Source organism: Budorcas taxicolor, chromosome 5 (genome assembly GCF_023091745.1).
Source record: "Budorcas taxicolor isolate Tak-1 chromosome 5, Takin1.1, whole genome shotgun sequence".
Classification (NCBI taxonomy): domain Eukaryota; kingdom Metazoa; phylum Chordata; class Mammalia; order Artiodactyla; family Bovidae; genus Budorcas; species Budorcas taxicolor.
The window spans coordinates 46,423,562-46,449,215 of NC_068914.1; the positions used below are offsets into that span (position 1 = coordinate 46,423,562).

At 41.7% G+C, this 25,654-nt stretch overlaps 1 protein-coding gene across 2 annotated transcripts; it reads left to right on the forward strand.

Annotated features, from left to right (window-relative positions):
- The first annotated feature begins 339 nt into the window (after positions 1 to 339).
- TMEM19 (transmembrane protein 19) lies at positions 340 to 19,741 on the forward strand. 2 transcript variants are annotated; one of them, XM_052639949.1, is made up of 7 exons: positions 340 to 520; positions 753 to 791; positions 2,766 to 2,879; positions 11,283 to 11,420; positions 12,028 to 12,282; positions 13,448 to 13,657; positions 15,559 to 19,741. In XM_052639949.1, exons 2-7 carry the CDS (start codon positions 764 to 766, stop codon positions 15,720 to 15,722), a joined length of 909 nt encoding a protein of 302 aa, XP_052495909.1. In that variant the 5' UTR covers positions 340 to 520; positions 753 to 763; the 3' UTR covers positions 15,723 to 19,741. The 2 variants fall into 2 exon arrangements, with proteins under 2 accessions (XP_052495909.1, XP_052495908.1); XM_052639948.1 differs by having other exon boundaries at positions 340 to 791.
- The last annotated feature ends 5,913 nt before the right edge of the window (positions 19,742 to 25,654 follow it).

Here is a 25,654-nt window from a genome sequence, read left to right on the forward strand (position 1 = left end):
GTACTAACGTCGGCACTCGCTTGCGGGATCTTCCAGGCCTGCCTGCCCTTGGAGCCGCCCATTAAACGCTCCCTTAAGCGAGGCCACGCCCGCGGCAACCGCGGGGCATGCGCGCAGGAGGCGCGTCTCGGGCGCAGAAGAGAGGGCAGGCGCGGGCGGAGATCCGGGGCTCTGCGCCCGGCCGGCTGGACCAGGCCTCGGGAGCCGCGCGGCCGGCCGTGCGGAGCGACCACCCGCGGTCGGGCGGGACTCGCCGCCGGCACACCCCGCATCCTAGTCCCGCGTCCCGCGCCTTCGCGCCGCGGGCGCCCGGCCTCGGCGCACGGGCCGGCGGGGAAGGCGGAGCTCGCCGTCCCAGGCCTCTGGTTGGCTGCCCCCGCTTCCCTTTCCCGTTCGCGGCGGTGAAGTTCTGGTGTGAAGTAACCGAGCTCTTCGAGCAGGCGCCCAGCACTGGTGCGGCTTGAGTTCCTCGCCTAAGCTCCCGCGGCAGTGCTCAGCCCAGTATCTAGAAACAGTGTCGGTTTGTACTGTTTTCTCGACTGGTGACAAATGTTAGCATTTATGTTCGCCTCTACACGAATGTTTTGCTGGCCACTTAGCTGACTTTATTTTTCTCCGAAACGCGAGATAGGTTCTTCCCCGGGTGTTTATATCCTTATTTTTCATGCAAGATCTTGACAATACGTACAAAAAATACATAAAGATGATGACTAATATAGTTATATTGAGCCTGATCATTTGCATTTCTTCAGCTTTCTGGATTATGTCTATGACTGCAAGCACCTATTATGGTGAGTATGAATGTTCTAATTTGTCTTTAATCGGTGAAAGAGGGAGGGGGGTTCATGTTTGGGAACGCATGTACACCCGTGGTGGAGTCATGTCAATGTATGGCAAAACCAATACAGTATTATAAAGTAAAATAAAGTAAAAAAAAAAATCGGTGAAAGAATGTCCCATTTTGAAGGTCAAAACTCATATCCTCTGAAAGGTTATAAACTGTTTATTTAACTTCTGTGGCCTGACTTGGATTTACTAACATGGAAATATACAGTGCCTTGAACGTTTTAAAGCTTTTAATAAATATTATTTGTCATACTAGTTATACCTGTTCCAAAATATGTTTTATATTTTATGTAATTGTTACATCTATCTTGATGAAAAACAAGTGAAGTGAAATATAATTTTGCGAACCAATTGCAGTGATACTTTTAATAAGAATATTTATAAAGTTCATCAGTTTCATGTGGCCTGTAAAAAAGAATGAAAATAAACGACACAGTGTTCACATTTGGAGATCTGGAAGATTTGTCTGCTGTCTGGTCACTGCCGAAGAGCAAAATTGTTTTAAAGCCTGAAGCCAATTTGCATAAATGTGAGGGACTCTGAACTCAGAACTTGAAGGTTTTGAAGCTGCTGTAGGGTACAAGTATGCTTCTGTACAGATTCCTTGATGCCCCTTTATACAAACAGAACACTGTTCAGTTGAAAGGAAAAGTGAAAAATAGAGTGAGAAAGTGAACTCTTATAAATGGTGATAAGTGATTGCCATTTTAGACCTTAGTCGTTTTGCAAAGAAATGTGTGAATAATCTAGTGAATGTTTTCCAAGATACAGATTTCTGGCTGTTCATTCATGGTTGCCAGTAGGGGATGAGGGCTTGGGGAGGGACGTTAGTAAGTAACACTGCCCCTACTTGGGGCAGTGTTAACTATGACTGGAACTAAATAGAGTAAGCCAGGATTTGTAAATGTAAGTGACCCCTTGGGACCAGGCACCTAATGCAGGTAAGTGAAGCTGTCCAAGGCTTTTCTTTGCATGTTAAACACATGAGAATAGTTTGCACTTCTAGAAATAGGATTTTCCCAGTTTTTTTTGTAATGTTTCACCCTCTTTGTCTTGCATTTTCCTTTTTTTAATTTTTTTTAATATTTATTGTTTTAGTTGATGTACAATATTATATGTTACAGGTGTACAATAAAGTGAGTCATAATTTTTAAAAGTTATGCTCCATTTATCGTTACTATAACATTTTCCAAGTTTTGGTAGAAATGTGGGCACAAGCAATAGTTCACATTTATAATCACTTTATATTAAAGGGGGGACTTTAAATGGTAACACCATGAATGGTTGAAAGGAGGTGGTTTCTCTTCCCCTGTGGTCAGTTCTGCCATGTGAGCCTGAACATCCAGGTTTTGAAACAGGAAACAAGAGTCTGGATTTTTTATACTAAATTTCCTAATCTTTATTGATAATTATCTGAAAAAAATTATGCTAGCTGAAATAAAACAAAGCATGCCACCTTTGGTAAAATCAATTGCTAACCTTTGAATCCTGAGGTGTGTATGTAGCCTGTGGGAATGTTACCTTTTTAAGAAATCTCTGTGAAAGGCAGAGAGAGGAATAATTGGATTGTGTTAAAAAAAAAATTGGATCCTGTTTGTTCTATGCAGTTCTTGAGGTTGAATACGTGCCTCCTTTCCAAAGAAAGAACCAGAAATGCATTTCACATCTTCAAATATGTATCAAATACCCATTATTATAAATAGTGTAAATGGTCTTAAAACTTAGGACTTACTTTGTCACTCACCAGTAGGATTGTCTCTCTTAAACAAGTTTCAACGTAAATATTTTACTTTGGTGGCTTCATCTGTTTCTCTACTTACAACAGTATTTTAATCCAGAATGCAGTTATCAAAGCTTGCACCCAAGACTAACCTTTGTAGCCTTGACACAATTTATGCTCTACTTCTATAATTTTTCAGGTAACTTTCAGCCTGTTTCTCCCTGGCGTTGGCTGTTTTCTGTTGTTGTTCCTGTTTTGATCGTCTCTAATGGCTTTAAGAAGAAAAGTCTAGATCACAGTGGGGCTTTAGGAGGTATGTTTTTCTTTTGAACGTTTGGCGTATAATAATTGCTTGCTTATGTAATTTAAACATGTGGCTTCTAAATTCTGAACATATGAGACTATAAATCACAATGTTACTTAGTGTAGACAATGATAAAGTTATGCATTGTTCACCATTCCTATTCTGCCAGAATTTCGGATACTAACATATTCTTTCAGTGTGACATACAAATTGAACTTTGTAGTTGATAACAAGTAAATTAGTGGGATAGACTTTTGAGGACCTTGATTACTCAGCTGCTGAGTTGGATTAAATTTTCTGCAGGCAGACACATTGGAGCATTTTACCTCAAGGTAAAATGGAGGAGCCATTGGGAAGAATGTGCTCAGTCATGTCCAGCTTTTTGGGACCCCAGGGATTGTAGCCTGCCAGGCTCCTCTGTCCATGGGATTCTCCAGGCAAGAGTACTAGAGCCGGTTGCCATTTCCTGCTCCAGGGGATCTTCCCTATCCAGGGATTGAACCCAGGTCTCTTGCATCTCCTGCACTGCAGGCAGATTACTTTCCACTGAGCCACCTAAGCCCATTTTGGGAAGAATAGCACTTGGAAATTACTATTAGCAGCCTCAGGCGGAGTAGGCCCAACTGAGTATTCTCAAGTCTTCAGAATTGCAATGAGGACAGGCCACTATTCTTCTGGCAGATATTTATTAAGCATTTACTGTGTGCCACTCTGCTAGAAACTGGGGGAATAGCTGTGAACAAGGGCAAGGTTTCAGATTGTATGGAACTTCTATTCTTTAGTACAGATAGATAATAAAATACATAAACCTTTTCATATAATGATAAAGTTTATAAGAAAAATTAAAGATAATAAACTGTGAATATTGGGGAATGTGGGACATTTTTCTGTGAGTAGGCTCAGGATTAACCTTTGTGTTAAAAGAGGTAGTTTTGAACTGGGACCTAAAAATGTCAGAAATGAGAACTGCAAGAAACATGTTCCAGGCTTGACAAAACAAGCAGAAAGGCCCTGACATGTTCAAGCCTGGTTTGTTTGGGAGTGAGAATAAGACTCATTTGACTGGAAAAGTCATGAGAGAGAAACATTAAAGAAAGGTGCAATGGCCAGATAATACAGAGCTGCGAAGCACAAAAAAGATTTTATCCCAAGCTAGAATCCCCTGGTCTCAAACCAGAGGAGTGATGGGATCTGATATGACTTTGGGATTTTTATATCCTGCCAATGGTATAAGCCCCAAGACATGAGGATTCCCCTCAAATACGTCCTGTAGGCTGGGATCACTACACAATGCTGATATTTAGAACTGGCAGGTCTCAAAGCCGCCTACCCAGCCTTCAAGAGGCTGCTCATCATTAGCCCTAATGTATTGTAAACGTGCTCTCCTCTGTGTTCACATACAGCAGAGATTTTATAAAGTTTTATGAACTAGAGTGGGCCTTCGTGGAGGCTAGATAGTCTGATAGGTGAAAGAACAAGCACTAGAATCAGGCAAGAAAGAGTTTGAATAATGGCTGGAAAGTCGTGGGACTTAACCTCCCTGTGCCTCAGTTTTCTCTTCAGAGAAGAGGCTTTTTAACATCTAACCTAGAAATTAACATGCCATTGTAAATCAACTATACTTCAATTTTTTAAGGATGCAGAAGATGAATAAATGCTTCCTGTGCATTAAAAATATCCAGCCTAGAGAAGGACAACACCATGTCTTCCTTTGACTTCCATGCTGTTTATTATCCTGTTTTCTCCTCTTTTCTTTTATTTTTTCCTCTTTTCTGATCTCCACTTTCTTTTCTTTCCTGCTACCATTTCCTTTTCTGCCTTCTAGCCCTTGGGCCTCTATTCCTCTCCTACTTGGCTTGATTTAGAATTAGAAGATAAACATTTAAATCCTGGCATTGCCACCTCTCTCTCTGTGAACTTGGCTGTGGCACCTATCTCCTCTGAGCCTCACTTTCTTCATGAAATAGGTCCTTATGGGCTTCTTGGTGAGGCTCAAACAAGGAAATGTGTGGGACACCATATCTCTTTAGTCTGTGAAGTCTTACACAGTAAACTCCCCACAGACAGACCGTACCATATGCTTCTGTTCCCCACGCTGTTTGAATGGTGCTGCACACTGTTATAGCAGTGCTTAGGAAATACATGTGGATGGATTTTAAAACCTCCACTCTCTACCTAATCACTCATTCTATAGAAAGTTGGTATCTTTTTTGTTTGGAGCTTCTTTTCCCCTTAAGGATAAAAAACTGTACTGTTGATTCAAAGTATATCATCGTACTTGGGAAATCTGTCCTAACGTGTGACTGCAAGTCACTTAAACTTCATCTTAATGACTATTCCCACCTGTAAAATGAGAAGGAATAATAATGTCTATAGCACTGACTCATTGTGAGGAGTCATACATATGAAATGATTAGCATAGGACCTGGCACTTAAAATATGTATATTATAAATGTTAGTATTGTTTTCCTTCCACAATTACTATTATAGTCATAGGGATTTTATTCAGTTTTGCCATAACATGTCTTTAGTGTGCTTTGAACTGAGAAGAGTTTCAGAACATCCTCAGGATCTGGGTAATTGGAGTGCTCTCGTCCCCTCGAGAGAAAGAATACTTCTAGAATAAGGAGAGGATCACATAGGGCTTATAAAGCACTGTGCAAGTGATCTGCTCCAGTCTAGTTATTCAGTGTGTTCCTTTGAACATGTCTGTGTAAATAATTTGTCATCAATCTCTTGATAAGTTTAAATTTAATTTCACTTGTCAAGACTCTCGGATTTATTGATTTTTGCTTTTTTTAATTCATTCTTGCAATAAATATTTAGTTTGCCAGACACTGTTTTGGGCACTGAAGACTAAGAAGTGAAGAAAATAGGTAAAAATTCCACTGTCAAAGAGCTTACATTTCTAGTCAGGGGAAGCAGATGAGAAGTAGGAGGTGTTTGAGGCATTTAAGCCCAGGAAGATGCTGTAAGGGTGATGGGAGTGCACAGCCAGTGGGGTGTTGTCAGAAAAGGCCAGTGGTTGTGCTTCACGTGGTCTCACAAAAGTCGCCTTACCTCTTTGGTTATCATAGTTCAGGTACGGTTTTCAGTCTTTTCAAATAGAAATCTCATTCAGTCAGGTACCCAGAATTGATCAGAGCCAAGGAAAACTGGTTTATGTGGCCTACTGCCACAAGGGACTAATCAGTGAGCCAGAGTGATACTTTATTAATCTGATTAAATATAGAACTCCTGGGCCAACTGGATGCAAACATCACTATTCAGGTCAGGCCAGTTGAGAAGTCAGCTTGTATTTAGAAGGTTGCTTTTCAGGTGGCTCAGTGGTAAAGAATCTGCCCGCCAGTGCAGGAGAATTAGGAGACATGGGTTCAATCCCTGGATGAGGAAGATCCCCTGGAGGAGGAAATGGCAACCCACTCCAGTATTCTTGTCAGGAAAAATCCCACAGACAGAGGAGCCTGGCAGGCTGTGGTCCGTGGGGTCAGAAAGAGTCGGACACAACAGTGCAGACACACCTTACTGAGAAACAGTCAGTAATGCAAATGCATAGTTCAGAGTGTCCTGACCTTGGTGTAGTATTCAAGTCTGCCAACCTCTGGTCCTCTTGGCCTTCGTATTCTATTTTTTGGGCTAACCAGCCTTCTTTTGATTCTCAGTCTTTCGCTAAGCAATAGTATATAGGATATAATTGATTAGATTTGAGTTTATTAGATTAAAAAATTCCAATCATACCTTTCCCTTTTCTGCCTCCCAGAGATTATTCCCAGGCCCCGTTGGTTGCAATTCTAGGTAACTTTCAGCCTAGAGATCTCTTCAAGAAAATTGGAGATACCAAAGTAACTTTTCATGCAAAGATGGGCGCAGTGAAGGACAGAAATGGCATGGACCTAACAGAAGCAGAAGATACTAAGAAGAAGTGGCAAGAATACACAGAAAAACTGTACAAAAAAAGATCTTCACAACCCAGATAATCACGATGGTGTGATCACTCCCCTGGAGCCAGACATGATGGAATGTGAAGTCAAGTGGGCCTTAGGAAGCATCACTACAGACAGTTACAGAGGATGGCATTCCAGTTGAGCTATTTCAAATCCTAAAAGATGATGCTGTGAAAGTGCTGCACTCAATATGCCAGCAAATTTGGAAAACTCAGCAGTGGCCACAGGACTGGAAAAGGTCAGTTTTCATTCCAATCCCAAAGAAAGGCAATGCCAAAAAATGCTCAAACAACCACACAGTTGGATTCATCTCACACACTAGCAAAACAATGCTCAAAATTCTCCAAGCCAGGCTTCAGCAGTTTGTGAACCGAGAACTTCCAGATGTTCAAGCTGGTTTTAGAAAAGGCAGAGGAACCAGAGATCAAATTGCCAACATCCGTTGGATCATCAAAAAGCAAGAGAGTTCCAGAAAAACATCTATTTCTGCTTTATTGACTATGCCAAAGCTTTTGACTGTGTGGATCACAACAAACCGTGGAAAATTCTTCAAGAGATGGGAATACCAGACCACCTGACCTACCTCCTGAGAAATCTGTATGCAGGTCAAGAAGCTTCAGTTAGAACTGGACATGGAACAGCAGACTGGTTCCAGATTATGAAAGGAGTACATCAAGACTGCATATTGTCACCCTGCTTATTTAACTTCTATGCAGAGTACATCATTCGAAATGCCGGGCTGGATGAAGCACAAGCTGAGATCAAGATTGCTGGGAGAAATATCAATAACCTCAGATATGCAGATGACACCACCCCTATGGCAGAAAGCAAAGAAGAGCTAAAGAGCCTCTTAATGAAAGTGAAAGAGGAGAGTGAAAAAGTTGGCTTAAAGCTCAACATTCAGAAAACTAAGATCATGGCATCTGATCCCATCACTTCATGGCAAATAGATGGGGAAACAGACAGTGGAAACAGTGTCAGACTTTCTTTTTTTGTGCTCCAAAATTGCTGCAGATGGTGACTGCAGCCATGAAATTAAAAGACGCTTACTCCTTGGAAGAAAAGTTATGACCAACCGAGACAGCTTATTAAAAAGCAGAGACATTACTTTGCCAACAGTTTCATCTAGTCAAAGGTATGGTTTTTCCAGTAGTCATGTATGGATGTGACAGTTGGACTATAAAGAAAGCTGAGCACCAAAGAATTGATGCTTTTGAATTGTGGTGTTGGAGAAGATTCTTGAGAGTCCCTTGGACTGCAGGGATATCCAACCAGTGCATCCTAAAAGAAATCAGTCTTGAATATTCATTGGAAGGACCGATGCTGAAGCTGAAACTCCAATACTTTGACCACTTGATGCAAAGAGCTGACTCATTTGAAAAGACCCTGATGCTGGGAAAGATTCAAAGCCAGAGGAGAAGGGACAACAGAGGATGAGATGGTTAGATGGCATCACAGACTCAGTGGACATGGGTTTGAGTAAACTCCAGGAATTGTTGCTGGACAGGGAGGCCTGGCGTGCTGCAGTCCATGGGATGGCAAAGAGTAGGACACAACTGAGCGACTGAACTGACTGATTCCCACTATCAGAGCTATTTATAGACAGTGTTGTCTCACTTCCCCAGATCATTCCCCAGATCACATCCACCAGTTACAGAATTAACATGTTTTAAACTCAGAAGATAGCCATAATCCTTGAGTCTTCACATTCTTTGAAAGCTTCCCATTGTTACACGTATTAAGTCCTTAGCACTGAGGAACCATTAGAGGTGGGTTGAAGAGGTGGAATAGACATGTGCTGGAGACAGCAGTTACTAATCTAAAAGTTCAGACATAACTGGAAGATACAAAAAATTCTAAGATTTTTAGACTACATCAAAGAAATCATTCCTTTGAAGCATGTTGCCTTCAATTTATTCCTCATTCTGAACCTATCCTCAACTCGAACATTGATTGCTTCACATGGTATTTTGCGGTGGCTGAAGTAAAGGGCAGCCCCCTGGAGAAGGGTGGGGCATGGTGTTCTTGAGGGAGAAAGACACTGACTGTTACTTCATATACCATATGTTTTAGCTTTCCTCTCCGGTGCTTGTGTACTGCGAGCATATGTGCGCATTTGCTCAGCTGTGCCCAGCTCTTTGCGATCCCGTGGACTATAGCCTGCCAGGCTCCTCTGTCAGTGGGATTTTCCAGGCAAGAATACTGGAATGGGTTATCATTTCCTTCTCCTGTGGGGGTGGGCCTTCCTTGATAGCTCAATTGGTAAAGAATCCACTTGCAATGGGGGATACCTGGGTTTGATCCCTGGGTTGGGGAGATCCCCTGGAGAAGGGAAGCACTACCCACTCCAGTATTCTAGCCTGGAGAATGCCATGGAGTGGGTAGCCTGGGTCGGACAGGACTGAGCGACTTTCACTTTTCTCCAGGGGATCTTCCCGACTCAGGGATCAAAGCCATGTTACCTGCATTGGCAGGTGGATTCTTTATCACTGAGCCACCAGGGAAGCCCACTTGTGTACTACTTGTGTAATATATTAAAAAACAATTGAAAAGAATTAAAAGTTGGATAACAATAACATCATCATTATTATTACAATAATAATCATAATTGCAACAATAATGTGATTGTTGAGATTTTGCCACTGTAACTGCTATTTAATATTATTGCCAATGATCCTCGTTAACATTTATTAAGGACCTCCTATGTGCTGGCTTATATAATAAGCATATTATTAAAATTATCTCATTTAACTTTTCACAGTAAGCCAATGAGGTAGGAGTTATTATCAATACACTAATGAGAAACTGAAGCTTAAAGTTAGATAACATCTAGTTATTCAATAGTAAGTGCAGCAGTTGAGGTTTTAACTTCAGAATGTTCAGCTCCAGAGGTGGAGCACTTTATTACTTTATTAGTACTTTATACAGCGTTATCCTGTTTCTTGCACTCAATTAAAATGTACTGAACTTAAGTAAAATGCCAATAATCAAGTAATTCAGTGACTGATGAATCAGTCTAGATTGAGCTAACCAGTGGAAGGAATTACTTCAGAAATAGGAATCTGGGCCCTTGTTCTGTTATTTAATACTTAAATTATTAAATACATAGTAGCATACTTAATTGTTTAATATCTATTCTGTTACTTAGTAGTGTTTTGTTGTATTATTTAATAAAAATCTTCATATAGTAAAACTGAATATATTTATCTTAAGAGTTACAGAGAGCAGAGATTGTCCACCATGCAGTTAGGGGTGGAAGAGGTTGTAGTTAGTAATATTATACTAGCAGGTAGCCTGGATAGGGCCATAGAAGATAGCTGTGCCTGAATGTGCTCATCACATTCTCGGAAAATGCAAGGCTGGAAGTACTCATCTATATGCATGAGTGTATTTTTGTATGTGTGTATTCCCTTGCTTTGTCCACAAAAAGCAAATATATCTCAGTAGACATGGACAGACCATGAGCCTAGATTTTGACCTCTAATATCCATTCCCCACTGGAATGAACCAGAGCTCCTTAGAGAAATGGCTACTTTCAGGGCTGGGGCAAAGTAGGTTTAAGATGAGCCTCAAGCATTCTGTTACGCCAGGAAGAAAAGAAATGCTTAAAAATAGATATAGAGAAAGATCATGCCGTATGAATCCGGTTTTGAGCTTATCCATTTTGTGTGTTTTGTCTGATATTGGTGTAGCCACCCGTGCTCTCTTTTGGTCACTTATTTGCATAGATTTATCTTTTTTAGTTCTTTCACTTTCAACCCATTGTGTTTTTAGATTTAAAGCAAGTCGCTTGTAGTCAGCATATAGTTGGACCAGTATTTTTATCCATTTTGCAGCCTCTGTTTTTTTGATTTGATCACTTGACCCATTTACATTTACAATAATTATTAATAAGTAGAGACTTATTTCTGTCATGTTGGAATTTGTTTTCTGTGTGCCTCTTTTCTCCCAGATTCACTCTTGGATGGTCTATTTACTGAATTTCTTGTAAAGTGGAAAAAAAATCCCAGGTATGGAGGGGAAATGTAAAAAATAGAAACTTGAAAGACTATGCTGCCGCTAAGTCACTTCAGTCATGTCCGACTCTGTGCGACCGCGTAGACGGCAGCCCACCAGACTCCCCCGTCCCTGGGGTTCTCCAGGCAAGAACACTGGAGTGGGTTGCCATTTCCTCCTCCAGTGCATGAAAATGAGAAGTGAAAGTGAAGTCAGTCGTGTCCGACTCCTAGCGACCCCATGGACTGTAGCCTACCAGGCTCTGCCGTCCATGGGATTTTCCAGGCAAGAGTACTGGAGTGGGGTGTCGTTGCATACTGTTTGGTAATGTCTTAGTTGGTAAAAATGTAAATATATTAGAAATGAACACTTCCAGTTATAATATGAAAATAACTGAAAAAATTCATTCTTTTTTTTTCACAGTATTAGTGAATGGACTAAGTGTAATTTTGTATATATGTGTTTCTTTCAGGGCTCGTGGTTGGATTTATCCTAACCATTGCAAATTTCAGCTTTTTTACCTCTTTGCTGATGTTTTTTCTTTCTTCCTCAAAACTTACTAAATGGAAGGGAAAAGCAAAGAAGCGTCTAGATTCAGAATACAAGGAAGGTAAAGTGAGTTATATTTAATGTCACTTAAATTAGTAACTTTTATTTCATCTTAACATACCATAAGCGTTTAATCAGAACCTGTTTAGACTCATGAAACATAAATTTTATATGAGAATTACTTAAAGTAGTGGCCTGATATAGTTTATTATTACTTTACCATGATAGTAAGAACAGCAGAATTTTAGAAGTACTAAAGTCTATCATTAATTATTCTGAAACAGTATAGAATGTGGGCAGCGTTTAGAAGTTCTGCATTATTTGAATCATAAGGCCTACTTGAGTAAATCATTTTACTTCATGCAATGGAAGTCATGTACTAATGAGTTATAAGAGTCACTGTACCAAGCAAATGACCAACTGTTAAATTTGTACAGAAGTATACAAGCATCTTAATTTATGAAAACTTGATAATAAATCATGTGAAGAGAAAAAAAAAAGAGAATGTGGGCAGCATTATCATCCCAATTTTAGTCATTTTAAAAATTACAGTCATTTTTCTTTTCTTAAATTTTACAATGTAAATTAGGAGCAGTTATAGGTAACTGCACGATTTTCCTCCTGAGGAGGAAACATCCTTGTGCTTTTCTTTTCTTGTTGGATCCTAGGTGGGCAGAGAAACTGGATTCAGGTGTTCTGTAATGGCGCTGTGCCCACGGAGCTGGCCCTGCTGTACATGATAGAAAGTGGCCCTGGGGAAATCCCGATAGACTTTTCCAAACAGCACACTGCTTCCTGGATGTGTCTGTCTCTCTTGGCTGCACTGGCCTCCTCTGCTGGAGACACATGGGCTTCAGAAGTTGCACCTGTTCTGAGTAAAAGCGTGCCAAGGCTGATAACAACCTGGGAGAAAGTTCCAGTTGGTAAGTCTTTATTTAAGTTTCTTTAAAAAAAAAAAAAAGAAAAAAGTGAACAGGGACTTCCCTGGCAATCCAGTAGTTAAGACTCCGAGGTTCCCCTGCAGGGTATCCGGGTTCCAGCCATGATCAGGATCTGAGATCCCTCATGACACACAGTGTAGCCCAAAAAAAAGCCTCTTGATTTATTGTGTTTCTTATTTAAAAGCCTTTTAAGAATTTGAGTTTGAGGTCTCCCCTAGTGGTCCAGTGGCTAAAGCTCCATACTCCCAGTGCAGGAGGTCTGAGTTCCATTCCTGGTCAGGGAATTAGATCCTGCATGCCACAAGGAAGAGTGAGGACCTCACATGCCAAAACTGAAACCCACTACAGCCAAATAAATAAATCATTTTTTTTAAAAGAGAGAATTTCAGTTTTCCCCCTTAATTGGAAAATGACTATAGGTTATTAAACTGGTGATAATAAGTAATATTTGCAGGAAGTGTTAGGAACTCCTAGATAAATTGTATGCAAACATAGAGATTGACCTGCAGGCTTCTCAGTAGGAAGGGAAAAGGAAAGAAATGATAGAGTATCTCTTGGGAGCTTGTTACCTGGTTAGTGCTTTGATGTGTATCTCATTTCCCCATTATTGTTACCAACTATTGCTCCTGCTGTTAATAGTACTACTACTGCTGCTTTATCATCATCTCCTCCTCTCTTTCTTCTCCTTTTTCCTTCCTTTTGTCCCCTTCATTATCAGCAGCAGCTGCAACATAACAATTAATATATTTGAGTACCTGCTATGTGCAAAGCAGTGTTCTGACTGCTCTCCATTATTACTGTTTACTCTTAATAATCATGTGACTTGGTCCTTTTATTGTTTATATCTCACAAACAAGTAAACTAAGGCATAGAGAAGTTACATAACTTCATCACAGTCACCAAGCTTGGAAATGACAGAACTGAGAGTGAAACCAGGCAGCCTGGCTCTCCAAAACTCACTGCTGAAAATGTCAGGAATTACTGAGGAGAAAAGCCTCTTTTCTAAGTAGGAGGGTCTTTGGATTGCATCAGGGTGAACCCTTTCTTTGAGTTGTTTTTGATTAGACGGGTACCAGATGCTTTGCTTCTTTTGACTGCATGTGTTGGCTGATTGTTCACCAGCTGATTTTATCATGTTCTTCTTTAGGAACCAACGGAGGAGTGACGATGGTGGGCCTTGCCTCCAGTCTTCTTGGTGGAACCTTTGTGGGCATCACTTACTTCCTCACACAGTTGGTTTTTGTTAACGATTTAGACATCTCTGCTCCCCAGTGGCCAATTATTGCATTTGGAGGTCTGGCTGGATTACTAGGATCAATTGTGGATTCATATTTAGGAGCTACCATGCAATTTAGTGGTAAGAACATAACCTTATTATTGCAACTTCTTGGTGTATTAAAGAAATGAGGTCTCAGCCACACACAGTAGTGGTAGTGCCTAGCCGCTTCAGAGAAGGTGTGTTTTAGACATATCTTAGATATATCATGTTTATGGACAAAAAATTCTAGGACTGTATTTTTGACTAATTGTAAACAAGTTATTTTAGTTTCTTTTCTGTGGAAAGTGGAAAGCATTACAACAGAGATACTTCACGTAGGACTGTTTTTTTCACCTACGCTGCTGGTTGATCGCTAAAGGTAGTAGTCTGATCATGACACTGAATAAATGTGTCCTTAAAACCGAAAGAAGAGAGACAGGGGCTTCCATGGGGGTGCGGTGGATAGGAGCTGCCCAGCAGTGCAGGAGACACAGGTTCGATCCCTGATTAGGAGGATTCCGCGTGCCATGCAGCAGCTGGGCCTGCGTGCCAGCACACTGAAACCCGCCATGTGGGAGCCCGTGCTCCGCGGCGGGAGGAGCCGGCAGGGTGAGGAGCCCGCACGCTGCAACAAAGGGACGCTCTCACTCTCCACAGCTAGAGAGAGCCCATGCAAAACAGTGACAGCCAGTGCAGCCGAAAACAAAATAAATGTGTTAAAAAAAGAGAAAGAAATGGGGAAGAAATACGCAAAAGGAAAACAGAGAGATAAGATAATAAAAACAATCCCAAAGACACAGGTTGTTAAGGGAGCCAGAGTAATAGGGCAAAAAGTCGGTCATACAGTTTTGATTTTCTTATTCTTTTGTGATAAACTGACTGAAAGAGAATTATTCCTGCAGAGCAATGAGTAGAAGCTATCCAGGGAATGATCATGCAGGAGACAGATGCATTTGTTTATGGGATTTTAATCCCAGGGAAGCAGAATTTGGGAGTCAGACCAGTCTTATGCCCCTCTTTCCATTTGTTTTCCAAATCCATTTGAGAAATAATTCTTCTGCTAACCTGATGCTACACAGATGATGTACTTTTCTACTGTGACATCATGTCTGCTAGTCCTGCATCAAGATACATAAGCGTTTTCTCCAGCATTTTCTGTGCTTTGCTCCTAAGGCTCGCCTGTCATGTCAGTGTACCAACTGGTTCTCTTTGGTGTGTCTTTGCTCCAGCCTCTGACCAACCACGTCTTCTCCTTTGATTCATACAGTGAAGAGGCTGGCAGTCTCTAGACAGTTCCCCAAATACAGTGCTCCCAGTCTCTCTTCACACCCCCGTATAATCTGGTTCCACCAACAAAACATCTGCTCTCTCAGCTTCATTAGTCTTATCTAGATGCTGGGAGGAAGCAGTCGGATTTTAATTTATACTAAAGGGTCAGTAACCATACATACAACACATTACACAGAGCCTAGGTTTTATTCTAAACTGAGTTCTTACTTGGAAATTTCTGATCATATTGAGTGGGTTGGGAAAAAAATGTGGGCTGGGGGGCAGATTGGATTCATCTCTGTGTGCCTCCTTTGTGTGAGCACCTTGCTGGGCCTTAGTGTCTATTGTAGAGGTTGCAAAGGTGACCCCTGCTTTCAGGAGCCTTCCATGTGGTCTTAGAGGGGAGCCCCTGGGAAGGCAAGCCCAATCTGCCGGTTTCATGCCACCTCTGCTTTTCAAGGCCTCCCTTCTCCTTCTGAAAGAACTCCAGCATTCTTGAGAGGCCAGTATTGAGGCATAATGAGACCCACTTCTTCAAGGAGGCCTTTTGTAACCATGGGTTCCGTGTCACTCACCATGCAGGTATCCACTAAAGTCATTCTTTGAATGGCCAAGAATCTTTACAAGTTTAGCTTCTTTAGAGGGGAAAGCTAATTTGGTTTTTTGCTGTTGTTTTTTTTTAAATCAAGTCATTTGGATTTTCCACTTCATTCACTTCTTTTTCATTCCAGGTTTGGATGAAAGCACTGGCATGGTGGTCAGCAGCCCAAGGAAGGAGGTGAAGTACATAGCCGGGAAACCCATTCTCGACAACAATGCCGTGAATCTGTTTACTTCTGTCCTCGTAGCCCTCTTGCTCCCAACTGCTGCTTGGGGTTTTTGGCCTAGACAGTGAACTTTATTTCATTTACCAAAGTTAAAACTATGATGAATTTAGCTAAGCTTGCAATTCCAAGTTTTATCCTGAGAAGAATAACTGTAATGACAAAGCAGAAGTGCCAGTCCCTCCTCTAGTCCATTATGACGGCATGCCACAGTCTTCCTCTGTGTGTGTGTTTCTAACAGCTCATATCTTCCCAGTGAAAGACATGACTCAATTTAGCTATTTTTCTGCTGCTGAGTAGAACTTGAACAGTGAAGTTATAATGTCCCAATATATTGAACTGAAAGTTCCTGCATGGTAGATACAAATTTTGTTTTGTTTATTTTAATCAGCAAAGGGACTAAAAGTGATAACATTTTTAAATGGTTGAGTTGTGATGGAGAAATGCCTCCCTGCCAGTTACCCAGATGTCATATCCATTTTAAGCATTTAAACGAATGTGTGCGGAAGCCTGCGTAAGTGTAGTATCCTGGACTTCTCCCGTTACCTGCCACTTACTACTGTAAAAAGTGTGGAGCTTGGTTCCTGGTGAGCTGCAAGGCCTTCTCCACGTTTGTTCTTCCTTCCTCAGAGTTAGTGATGGAAAAAAAAGTAAATGTCTTTTTCATGTGACTATTAGAATGCACACAAAAAAGATTATTTTTAAGTAAAAGCAAAAGAGATACCTGAGATCTAAACAATGTGCACCTTTCTATGTATTTCAGTTGGTCTCTGAGCAGAAGTTATCTTAAATTTAATACCTTTAAGGTGTTTTGTAGCTTTCTTTGAAATTTGTCTATGAATGTGGTTTACATTAGCATCTTGACCAGGGAGAGTCACTGGAAAATTAGTGCAATTATTGTTTCATTCGATGTCCTAGAATTCACTGGAAGATGCTGTGATTTCCTATTAAGGTATTCTCTCCTCTATTACAGCCTCAACCAAAGTGAATGCTACTTTCAGTTACGTTCTTCAGTTTGATGGAAGTGCTAAAGGAGTTTAATATAGTATGGATTATTGTGCTAAAAGTATTTTGAAATATCTCTCATGTGATTTCAATATCTTTCTTCCCCTGCCCCTTGTTCATTCATAGAAAAATTGAGGAGAGATTCATGAATAAGCCACTATCAGAGTGGAGAAAGCTTAGAATTCTTTATTGGTGACTGCTTCAGTGATTATCTAGAAATGACTTGGTTCAGGAAGAATTTTTTTAAAAACAGTTGACACACTTAAGCCTTAAGACAAACAACTCAGTGGGTCTCAACCTATCTGCTTTGTGTATACATTGACATCACCTGAGCATCTTTTTAAAGAAATACTTATATCTGCGCTTCTTCCAAAAATTCTGATTTATGTGGTCTGGGACACAGACTGAGTATTGGGACTTTTTAAAGCTCTGGCTGCACCTTAGAATTGTGTTTTTAAACACAATTTTAATAGGGAGTTTTTAAAAACACTGTTGTAAAGGCTGCTCTTTAGACTAAGTAAATCAGAATGTCTGAAAGTGAGATCCATGCATGGGTTATTTTTAGAAAACTCCCTAGGAGAGTCCAGTGTTTAAACAGTTTGAGAACTATGAAATAAGAATATGCTGTCCTTAGTCATGCTTGACTCTTTACAGCCCTATGGATGGACTGTAGCCTGCCAGCCTCCTCTGTCCATGGGATTTTTCCAGGCAAGAATATTGGAGTGGGTTGCCATTTCCTCCTCCAGAAGATCTTCCCAACATGGGGATCGAACCCGCTTCTCCTGTGTCTCCTGCATTAGCAGGCAGATTCTTTACCACTGAGCCACTAGAGAAGCCCCAAATTAAGAATGTCTTTATACAAATGTCAAATCATTATGTTGTACACCTGAAATTAATGTTGTATACCTGAAGTTAATGTTGTATATCAATTATAGTTCAATAAAAATAAATTAAAAAGGAATACCCCATACCTAAAAGTCTCAAAAGAATGGGGCTTTTCATTTTTATGCAGACAGCTATTAGCAACAGTACTGGGTGCTGTCTTTATGGATGGGTAGCTTCTGCTAATACGGAGCCTTACGTGACTGCCCAGATCATTTCTCTGTCGTTTTTTTGTATGCAGCTTGTGTGTTCCTACAGCTGTTCTAACATTCCTCTTTTCTCTTCTCCTGGAGATTTAACCTCATGACATTCTTTGGGGAAGACATACTCATTGGAACCATTTTGGGGTTTGGAGGAATCACCACATTGGTAACAGTTTGGGGACATATGCTTTACAATCCTTTATTTGAAAACCAAGGGCTAGTTGTGTTTTGGAATCAAAATTTCAGATTTTAGACAAGTGATAGGGTAAATATAAAATATTTTATGTAAAACTGTGCAAAGAGTCTAGAAGGGCCCCCATTACCAAATACACTGATATTTCTGTGGTGGATATATGAATACCACTAATAAATGTGATAACTAAAGATGCCGAGAGCATCAGATCAGGTCAGATCAGTTTTTGTCACAGAATTTAGGAAGAAACTCTCTGTTTGCAGAGCATGTTTGGATATGATAATTGTAGACTTTTTAAAAATGTGCTTTTTTAAAAAACAATTTTCCATGTATTAGATATTTTACTGTAACCATAAACAGTTTATGTAAAAAATGCTTTTCATAGAAAGAGCTCCATGGAGGCATTTACTAAGTAATACGTGTACTGCTGCCTACCTAGGCAGCTTAAAGGCATACATTCTATTTCTTGCCATACTCTCACACAGTAGAAAAGAGCAAGGTATATCTGGCTCAGGGCAGCTCCTAAAGGAGATCTGAAGACTTCAAGGAGTATTATTTGAAGACTCATCAAAGGGAGCCATTAAGAGAACAGTGAACTGATAAGGCATTCCATTCGTAGCTTTTCTCATCACTTAAGTTATCTATGCTTTGGCCCACGTGCGGATGGTGGTAGTTTAGTCACTAAGTCATGTCCAGCTCTTGCGACCCCATGGACTGTATGTAACCTGCCAGGCTCCTCTGTCCATGGGATTCTCCAGGCAAGAATACTGGAGTGGGTTGCCATTTCCTTCTCCAGGGAATCTTCCCGACCCAGGAATCAGTATCTCTTTCTTTTTTCTAGCTGCTTTACCTGTAGGATGCTGAGTCCAGAAATGCCAACCTCATCCCAATTAGGCATAGACAGTATAAAGAACAGTCACGTGAGGTGACATGTAAACGTTGCCACATGCCTGCAGTGCAGACAGCTGCTGCCTGTCTGCACCTGGGCATCCTGGAGCCCCACCCTCTGGTGTTCCTGACGCCACCACAGTGAGAGGAGACTGCTTAGCCAGCAGATCCCAGGTGACTTGCAAGAGCTTTCAGCGTGAGTGCACAGATGTGCAACTGCACCATGGAGTATTGTTGCTATAACTTCAAATGGTTCTGAACATTTAAAAAATAAGTGCTCAGTATATGTTAATTAAGTTGTTTGAGCCTAATCAGCTTTCCCGTTTAAGAGTCGCTAAAAGTTGATGATCAGGGACATACTTCTGGAAGAAAATTTAAAAACTAGTTTGGTTACCTGAACTTTACAGGACTGCCGTGATGCCAGTGTTTCTCAATCGTGTGACACAGTTCTAATGGCTTTGGAACTAATGAATCAGGAAGTGATTGTAGAAGGGGTAGGGTTGAGGTGGGTTAAAATGGCAAAGCTCCTGAATTTATTTTTTCGGACAATACATGTTAATTCCCTTTCATTTATCATAACTGCATCCTTCAAAACTTATTTTATACATGTGGCAACTCTTTTTTTAATGTTTGAATTTTTTTAATGTGCAATTCATACTCTGAATCTATCCTTTTTAAAAAATTGTAACACTAGAGGTCAACTAAAATATCCTTTGCCTCCACTGTCTCCTCCACAAATCTAGCTTTCTCCCACCTTCAAGATAACAACTGCTAGAAATTTGAGATATTTTCTAGATATTACTTGTTTTGAATGTCTTTTAATATATATAAATCAGTCAGATTTTCTGATAATTTGCACTGTCATTTTGCTGCTTCAAGTCAGGTACTTATACCCAAGAAAAACCTATTTAGGAAAAATGATCAGAAGGTTATATACAAAAATATTAATGTGTTACCTGTTATGATTATAGATTATGTTTATTTCTGAAATAATTTTTAAGTTTATGATCTATTAATTATTTGCCAATAAAGCTACTGTTAAAATACTTATACAAATCTATGAGGCTTTTGTTTTTGGCTGTTTGTGCTTCTTGTGGGATTTCAGTTCCCTGGCCAGGGATTGAACTCGGGCCTCAGCAGTGAAAGCACCAAATTCTAATCACTGGACAGCCAGGTAATTCCCTAAATACTTTTCTAAAAGTCTGCAATCAAATAAGTTTCTTCTGCAAATGAAAAAATGCTCAGAGTAACCAAAATAATCTCTGGGAATAACCTCTCTTCCCTACCACCCTTCCCCATTGTTATTTTAAATGGTATTCCCTCTCTTTATAAACAGCCTTATTAGCAATGAATTTGAAAAGTAAAATAGGGTTTCAAGCCACATAAATCCAGTCACCCAATGTTCACCTGATGTCTTTATGCTTCAGCTACTGTGTTCTGGATCTAGTGAATCAAAGATGACTGATAAGGACTGTGCCCTCCAGGTCTGATAAGAGTGGGGAAGACAGACGTGTGTAACTAGCATGTTGAATAAATGTGACATGTGAACTGTGTTAATCACAGTCCACTTTTTGTCTTCTATTGGCCCTTCAAACTTCCCATAACCTTATATAGAAACATGGACATTTGTCATGTGAATAGCAAGCTGTGATCATTCCTTATTACTCCTAGAAACAGGTGGGAGAATGGGTGAACTCTCAGCAGAAAACCACATTCCCCTTCCCCACTGCAGGCTTCCAGCTGAAGCAGGTTCAAGCTGAGAGTGGGGATTTGGTGGGGGAAGATTTGTTTTTATGTCTTGCTTTTATTTTTTAATCCAGGTGTGTCTGTTCTAAATGCTGAACTGAAACTGCTGATAAACTCAAGTCTTGCTGATTCTGGTTGACTGAATGTTTGTATGGCCTCACATGTTGAAATCGTAACCTCCAGTGTGATGGTGGTAGGAGATGGGGCTTTGGGAGGTGATTGGATCATTGATCCTCCTGAGTGGGATCGGTGCCTTATAAAACATACGCCAGAGAGCTCTCTTGTCCTCTCCACCATGTGAGGACACTTGAGAAAATGGCCATCTGCAACCCAGAAGGGGGCCCTCACAAAATCCGACCTTGCTGCCACCCTGACCTTGGACTTCTAGCCTCCAGAACTGTGAAAAGTAAATTTCAGTTGCTTATAGGTCACCCAGTCTCTGGTACTTTTGTTACAGCCATTGGAACAGACTGAGACACCGGTGTAGAAGCGGGAAGGGAGATAGAGGCAGGAAGAAATAAGTCTGCAATGATAGTTTTGGTTGTCTAGGCATGGCAGATGGTGACTGCAGCCATGAAATCAAAAGACACTTACTCCTTGGGAGGAAAGTTATGACCAACCTCAACAGCATATTAAAAAGTAGAGACGTTACTTTGCCAACAAAGGTCCGTCTAGTCAAGGCTATGGTTTTTCCTGTGGTCATGTATGAATGTGAGAGTTGGACTATAAAGAAAGCTGAGCTCTGAAGAACTGATGCTTTTGAACTGTGGTGTTGGAGAAGACTCTTGAGAGTCCCTTGGACTGCAAGGAGACCCAACCAGTCCGTTCTAAAGGAAATCAGTCCTGAATATTCATTGGAAGGACCCATGCTGAAGCTGAAACTCCAATACTTTGGCCACCTGATGTGAAGAACAGACTCATTTGAAAAGACCCTGATGCTGGAAAAGATTGAAGGTGGGAGGAGAAGGGGAGGACAGAGGATGAGATGGTTGGATGGCATCACTGACTCAATGGACATGAGTCAGAGTAAACTCCAGGAGTTGGTGCTGGACAGGGAGGCCTGGCATGCTGCAGTCCATGGGGTCGCAAAGAGTCGGACACGACTGAGAGACTGAACTGAGGTATGGCAGATGGCAAAAGCTGGTGTTACTGGATGAGTGTCGTATAGGAGGTTAAATTTGGTATTACCTTGCGGGGTGCTTTGGTGGGCTACTTGGAGGTTTCCTGGAGGTTTCCTAGCGCTTCCTCTGGAAGTGCTCTCCAGTCTCTGTGCAATCTCTGGCTTCACCGTCAAAGAGCGAGTCAAGCACTTTCTTGCCCTCTGGGATCCCAGGCAGGGGTTAGTCCCCTGGGGGTCTAACTTTCTCAGGCATGACTCGAGTACTGGCTTGCTCTCTCCTCTCCTTCACAGTTCTTAACACCAGCAGCTGCATCTGTAGTTCAAGTGGTTCGTTCCATCAGTTATCTGTTAAAGCAAACTACCCCAGAACTTCAGTTTGTGGCTGGCTACTGGGGTTGAGCTCAGCTGGGCAGTTCTGTTTTAAGTAACGTCACTGGGCTCGCTCAGCCGTGTCTGCAGTCAGGTGACAGGTCAGCGGGGGGCTGGACAGGCTCTGCTGTATGACTGGCACCTTGGTGCTGCCCCTTGACTAGGCTTCTCTACATGACCTGTCTGTCATCCTTCAGACACAGGCATTTCAAGAAACCAAAAGTAGGAGCTGCAAGTTCTCTTAAGGCCTCGCCTTAGAAGTCTCACGATGTCATTTCTGCCACAATTATCGGTCCAAAAAGTTAAAAGGCTACTTAGATTCAAGGGGTGGAAAAATGTACTCCACCCTTCGTGGAAGGAATACTAGAGTTACGTGTGTTATTCACTCAGTCGTGTCCAACTCTTTGCAACTCCAGGCTCCTAAGGTACCCTTCCAGGCTCCTCTGTCCATGGGATTTCTCAGGCGAGAATACTGGAGTGGGTTGCCATTCCCTTCTCCAGGGGAATCTTCCTGACCCAGGGATCAAACCTAGGTCTCCTGCATTGCAGGTGGATTCTTCACCATCTGAGCCACCAGGGAAGCCGTACTAAAGGAGAAAGGTGACAGAGGCCTGTGATGATGCGGTGGCATTATTCTAACAATCTCGCACTCTATTACTTCTCGATTTCTGGGCATCTAGCCTCCTTCTGCTGAGGTCATCTTACCTCTCAGGTAACCCTACTGGACAGGATTCAAGACAACCTCGTGGTAAGGTTTCACAGGTGGACTTCATGTGCTCTGTGAGAAAAATCCGTGGGTTGCTTTGACAACCCCTGGAAGTGCTAGCCAATCTCAGTGAAATCTCAGTCTTCAGCATCTAACGGGGTCGGACACTGTCTTGCCCTCTGGAATCCCAGGCAGGGCTCAGTCCTCAGGATGAATGTTGCCATTAACTTTCTCAGGTACGACTTGGGCACTGGCCTTCCCTCTCTCTCTGAACTAAAGGAAAAACTCTCTCAGGCGCACTTGAAGGTTCCTCCCTGGGTTGAGGATTCACAGCCTGGCTACCACTCCCTCTAAAGAAACTGTTCACTCTCCACACAGAAGCTTTCTCCTCTCTGGCTGCATTTTATAACTCTGGTCCAGCTGAGGAGTCCAGGAGTTCTCCAGGTTTCAGGTTCTCTGTGGAAGGGTGTGTGCATTATCTTCAATTCAGCCTCCAGATGTCAGTCATACTTGCATCTCCATCACAACGAGGCAGGTAGACTCACTGGCATCCTAACACTGTGTGTTCACATACATTATATTATACCAGGATACAAGGGTAAGACAAAGGCAAGTGAGAACCCTGCCACTAGCTGCTTGGTGATCTGAGAAGACCCGGCAGAAAACATTAAGTGGGACACTAAAAATGAGTAAAAGTTTGTCAAGTCAAGACGGTGGGGAACTCCCTCCCAGAGGGTATGACGACGCATCCAAGTACTGAGCTGCAAAGGGTTAACATTTTGAAGGGACTGTGGCTAGAGATATGGTACTGACTAAAGATATAAGCATCTGAATGCAGAGTTCCAAAGAATAGCAAGAAGAGATAAGAAAGCCTTCTTCAGCAATCAATGCAAAGAAATAGAGGAAAACAAAACAATGGGAAAGACTAGAGATCTCCTCAAGACAATTAGAGGCACCAAGGGAACATTTCATGCAAAGATGGGCTCAATAAAGGACAGAAATGCCATGGACCTAACAGAACCAGAAGATATTAAGAAGAGATGGCAAGAATACACAGAAGAACCATACAAAAAAGAGCTTCATGACCAAGATAATCATGATGGTGCGATCACTCATCTAGAACGAGACATCCTGAATGTGAAGTCAAGTGGGCCTTAGAAAGCATCACTACGAACAAAGCTAGTAGAAGTGATGAAATTCCACTTGAGCTATTTCAAATCCTGAAAGATGATGCTGTGAAAGTGCTGCACTCAATATGCCAGCACATTTGGAAAACACAGCAGTGGCCACAGGACTGGAAAAGGTCAGTTTTCATTCCAATCCCAAAGAAAGGCAATGCCAACGAGTGCTCAAACTACCACACAATTGCACGCATCTCACATGCTAGTAAAGTAATGCTCAAAATTCCAAGCCAGGCTTCAGCAATACGTGAACCATGAACTTCCTGATGCTCAGGTTGGTTTTAGAAAAGGCAGAGGAACCAGAGATCAAATTGCCAACATCCGCTGGATCATGGAAAAAGCAAGAGAGTTCCAGAAAAACATCTATTTCTGCTTTATTGACTATGCCAAAGCCTTTGACTGTGGATCACAATAAACTATGGAAAATTCTTCAAGAGATGGGAGTACCAGACCACCTGACCTGCCTCTTGAGAAACCTATATGCAGGTCAGGAAGCAACAGTGAGAACCAGACATGGAACAACAGACTGGTTCCAAATAGGAAAAGGAGTACGTCAAGGCTGTATATTGTCACTCTGCTTATTTAACTTATATGCAGAGTACATCAGAGAAACGCTGGGCTGGAAGAAGCATAAGCTGGAATCAAGATTGCTGGGTGAAATATCAATAACCTCAGATATGCAGATGACAACACCCTTAAGGCAGAAAGTGAAGAGGGACTAAAAAGCCCCTTGATGAAAGTGAAAGAGGAGAGTGAAAAAGTTGGAGTAAAGCTCAATATTCAGAAAACTAAGATCAGGGCATCTGGCCCCATCACTTCATGGAAAATAGATGGGGAAACAGTGGAAACAGTGTCAGACTTTACTTTGGGGGGCTCCAAAATCACTGCAGATAGTGATTGCAGCCATGAAATTAAAAGACACTTACTCCTTGGAAGGAAAGTTATGACCAACCTAGACAGCATATTCAAAAGCAGAGACGTTACTTTGCCAACAAAGTTCTGTCTAGTCAAGCCCATGGTTTTTCCAGTGGTTATGTATGGATGTAAGAGTTGGACTGTGAAGAAAGCTGAGCGAAGAAGAATTGATGCTTTTGACCTGTGGTGTTGGAGAAGACTCTTGAGAGTCCCTTGGACTGCAAGGAGATCCAACCAGTCCATTCTAAAGGAGATCAGTCCTGGGTGTTCTTTGGAAGGACTGATGCTAAAGCTGAAACTCCAATACTTTGGCCACCTCATACGAAGAGTTGACACATTGGAAAAGACTCTGATGCTGGGAGGGATTGGGGACAGGAGGAGAAGGGGACGACAGAGGATGAGATGGCTGGATGGCATCACCAACTCGATGGACATGAGTTTGAGTGAACTCCAGGAGTTGGTGATGGACAGGGATGCCTGGCGTGCTGCAGTTCATAGGGTCACAAAGAGTCGGATACGACTGAGCTACTGAACTGAACTGAACTGAACCGAAAGACTGAAAGTGAAGGCGTTAGTCACTCAGTCATGCCCAACTCTTTGTGACCCCATGGACTGTAGCCTGTCAGGCTCCTCTGTCTCTGGGATTCTCCAGGCAAGAATACTGGAGTGAGTAGCCATTCTCTTCTCCAGGGTGTCTTTCCGACCCAGTGATGGAACCCAGGTCTCTTGCATTGACAGATTCTTTACCATCTCAGCCATCAGGGAAGCCCTGGTAGTTTGGAATCTGTAAAGAAC

Coding starts and splice junctions, on each gene's coding strand:
- TMEM19 (XM_052639948.1), top strand. CDS start 665: ATGCAAGATCTTGACAATACGTACAAAAAATACATAAAGATGATGACT. Junction 792..2,765: donor GACTGCAAGCACCTATTATG/GTGAGTATGAAT, acceptor ATAATTTTTCAG/GTAACTTTCAGCCTGTTTCT. Junction 11,421..12,027: donor AGATTCAGAATACAAGGAAG/GTAAAGTGAGTT, acceptor GTTGGATCCTAG/GTGGGCAGAGAAACTGGATT.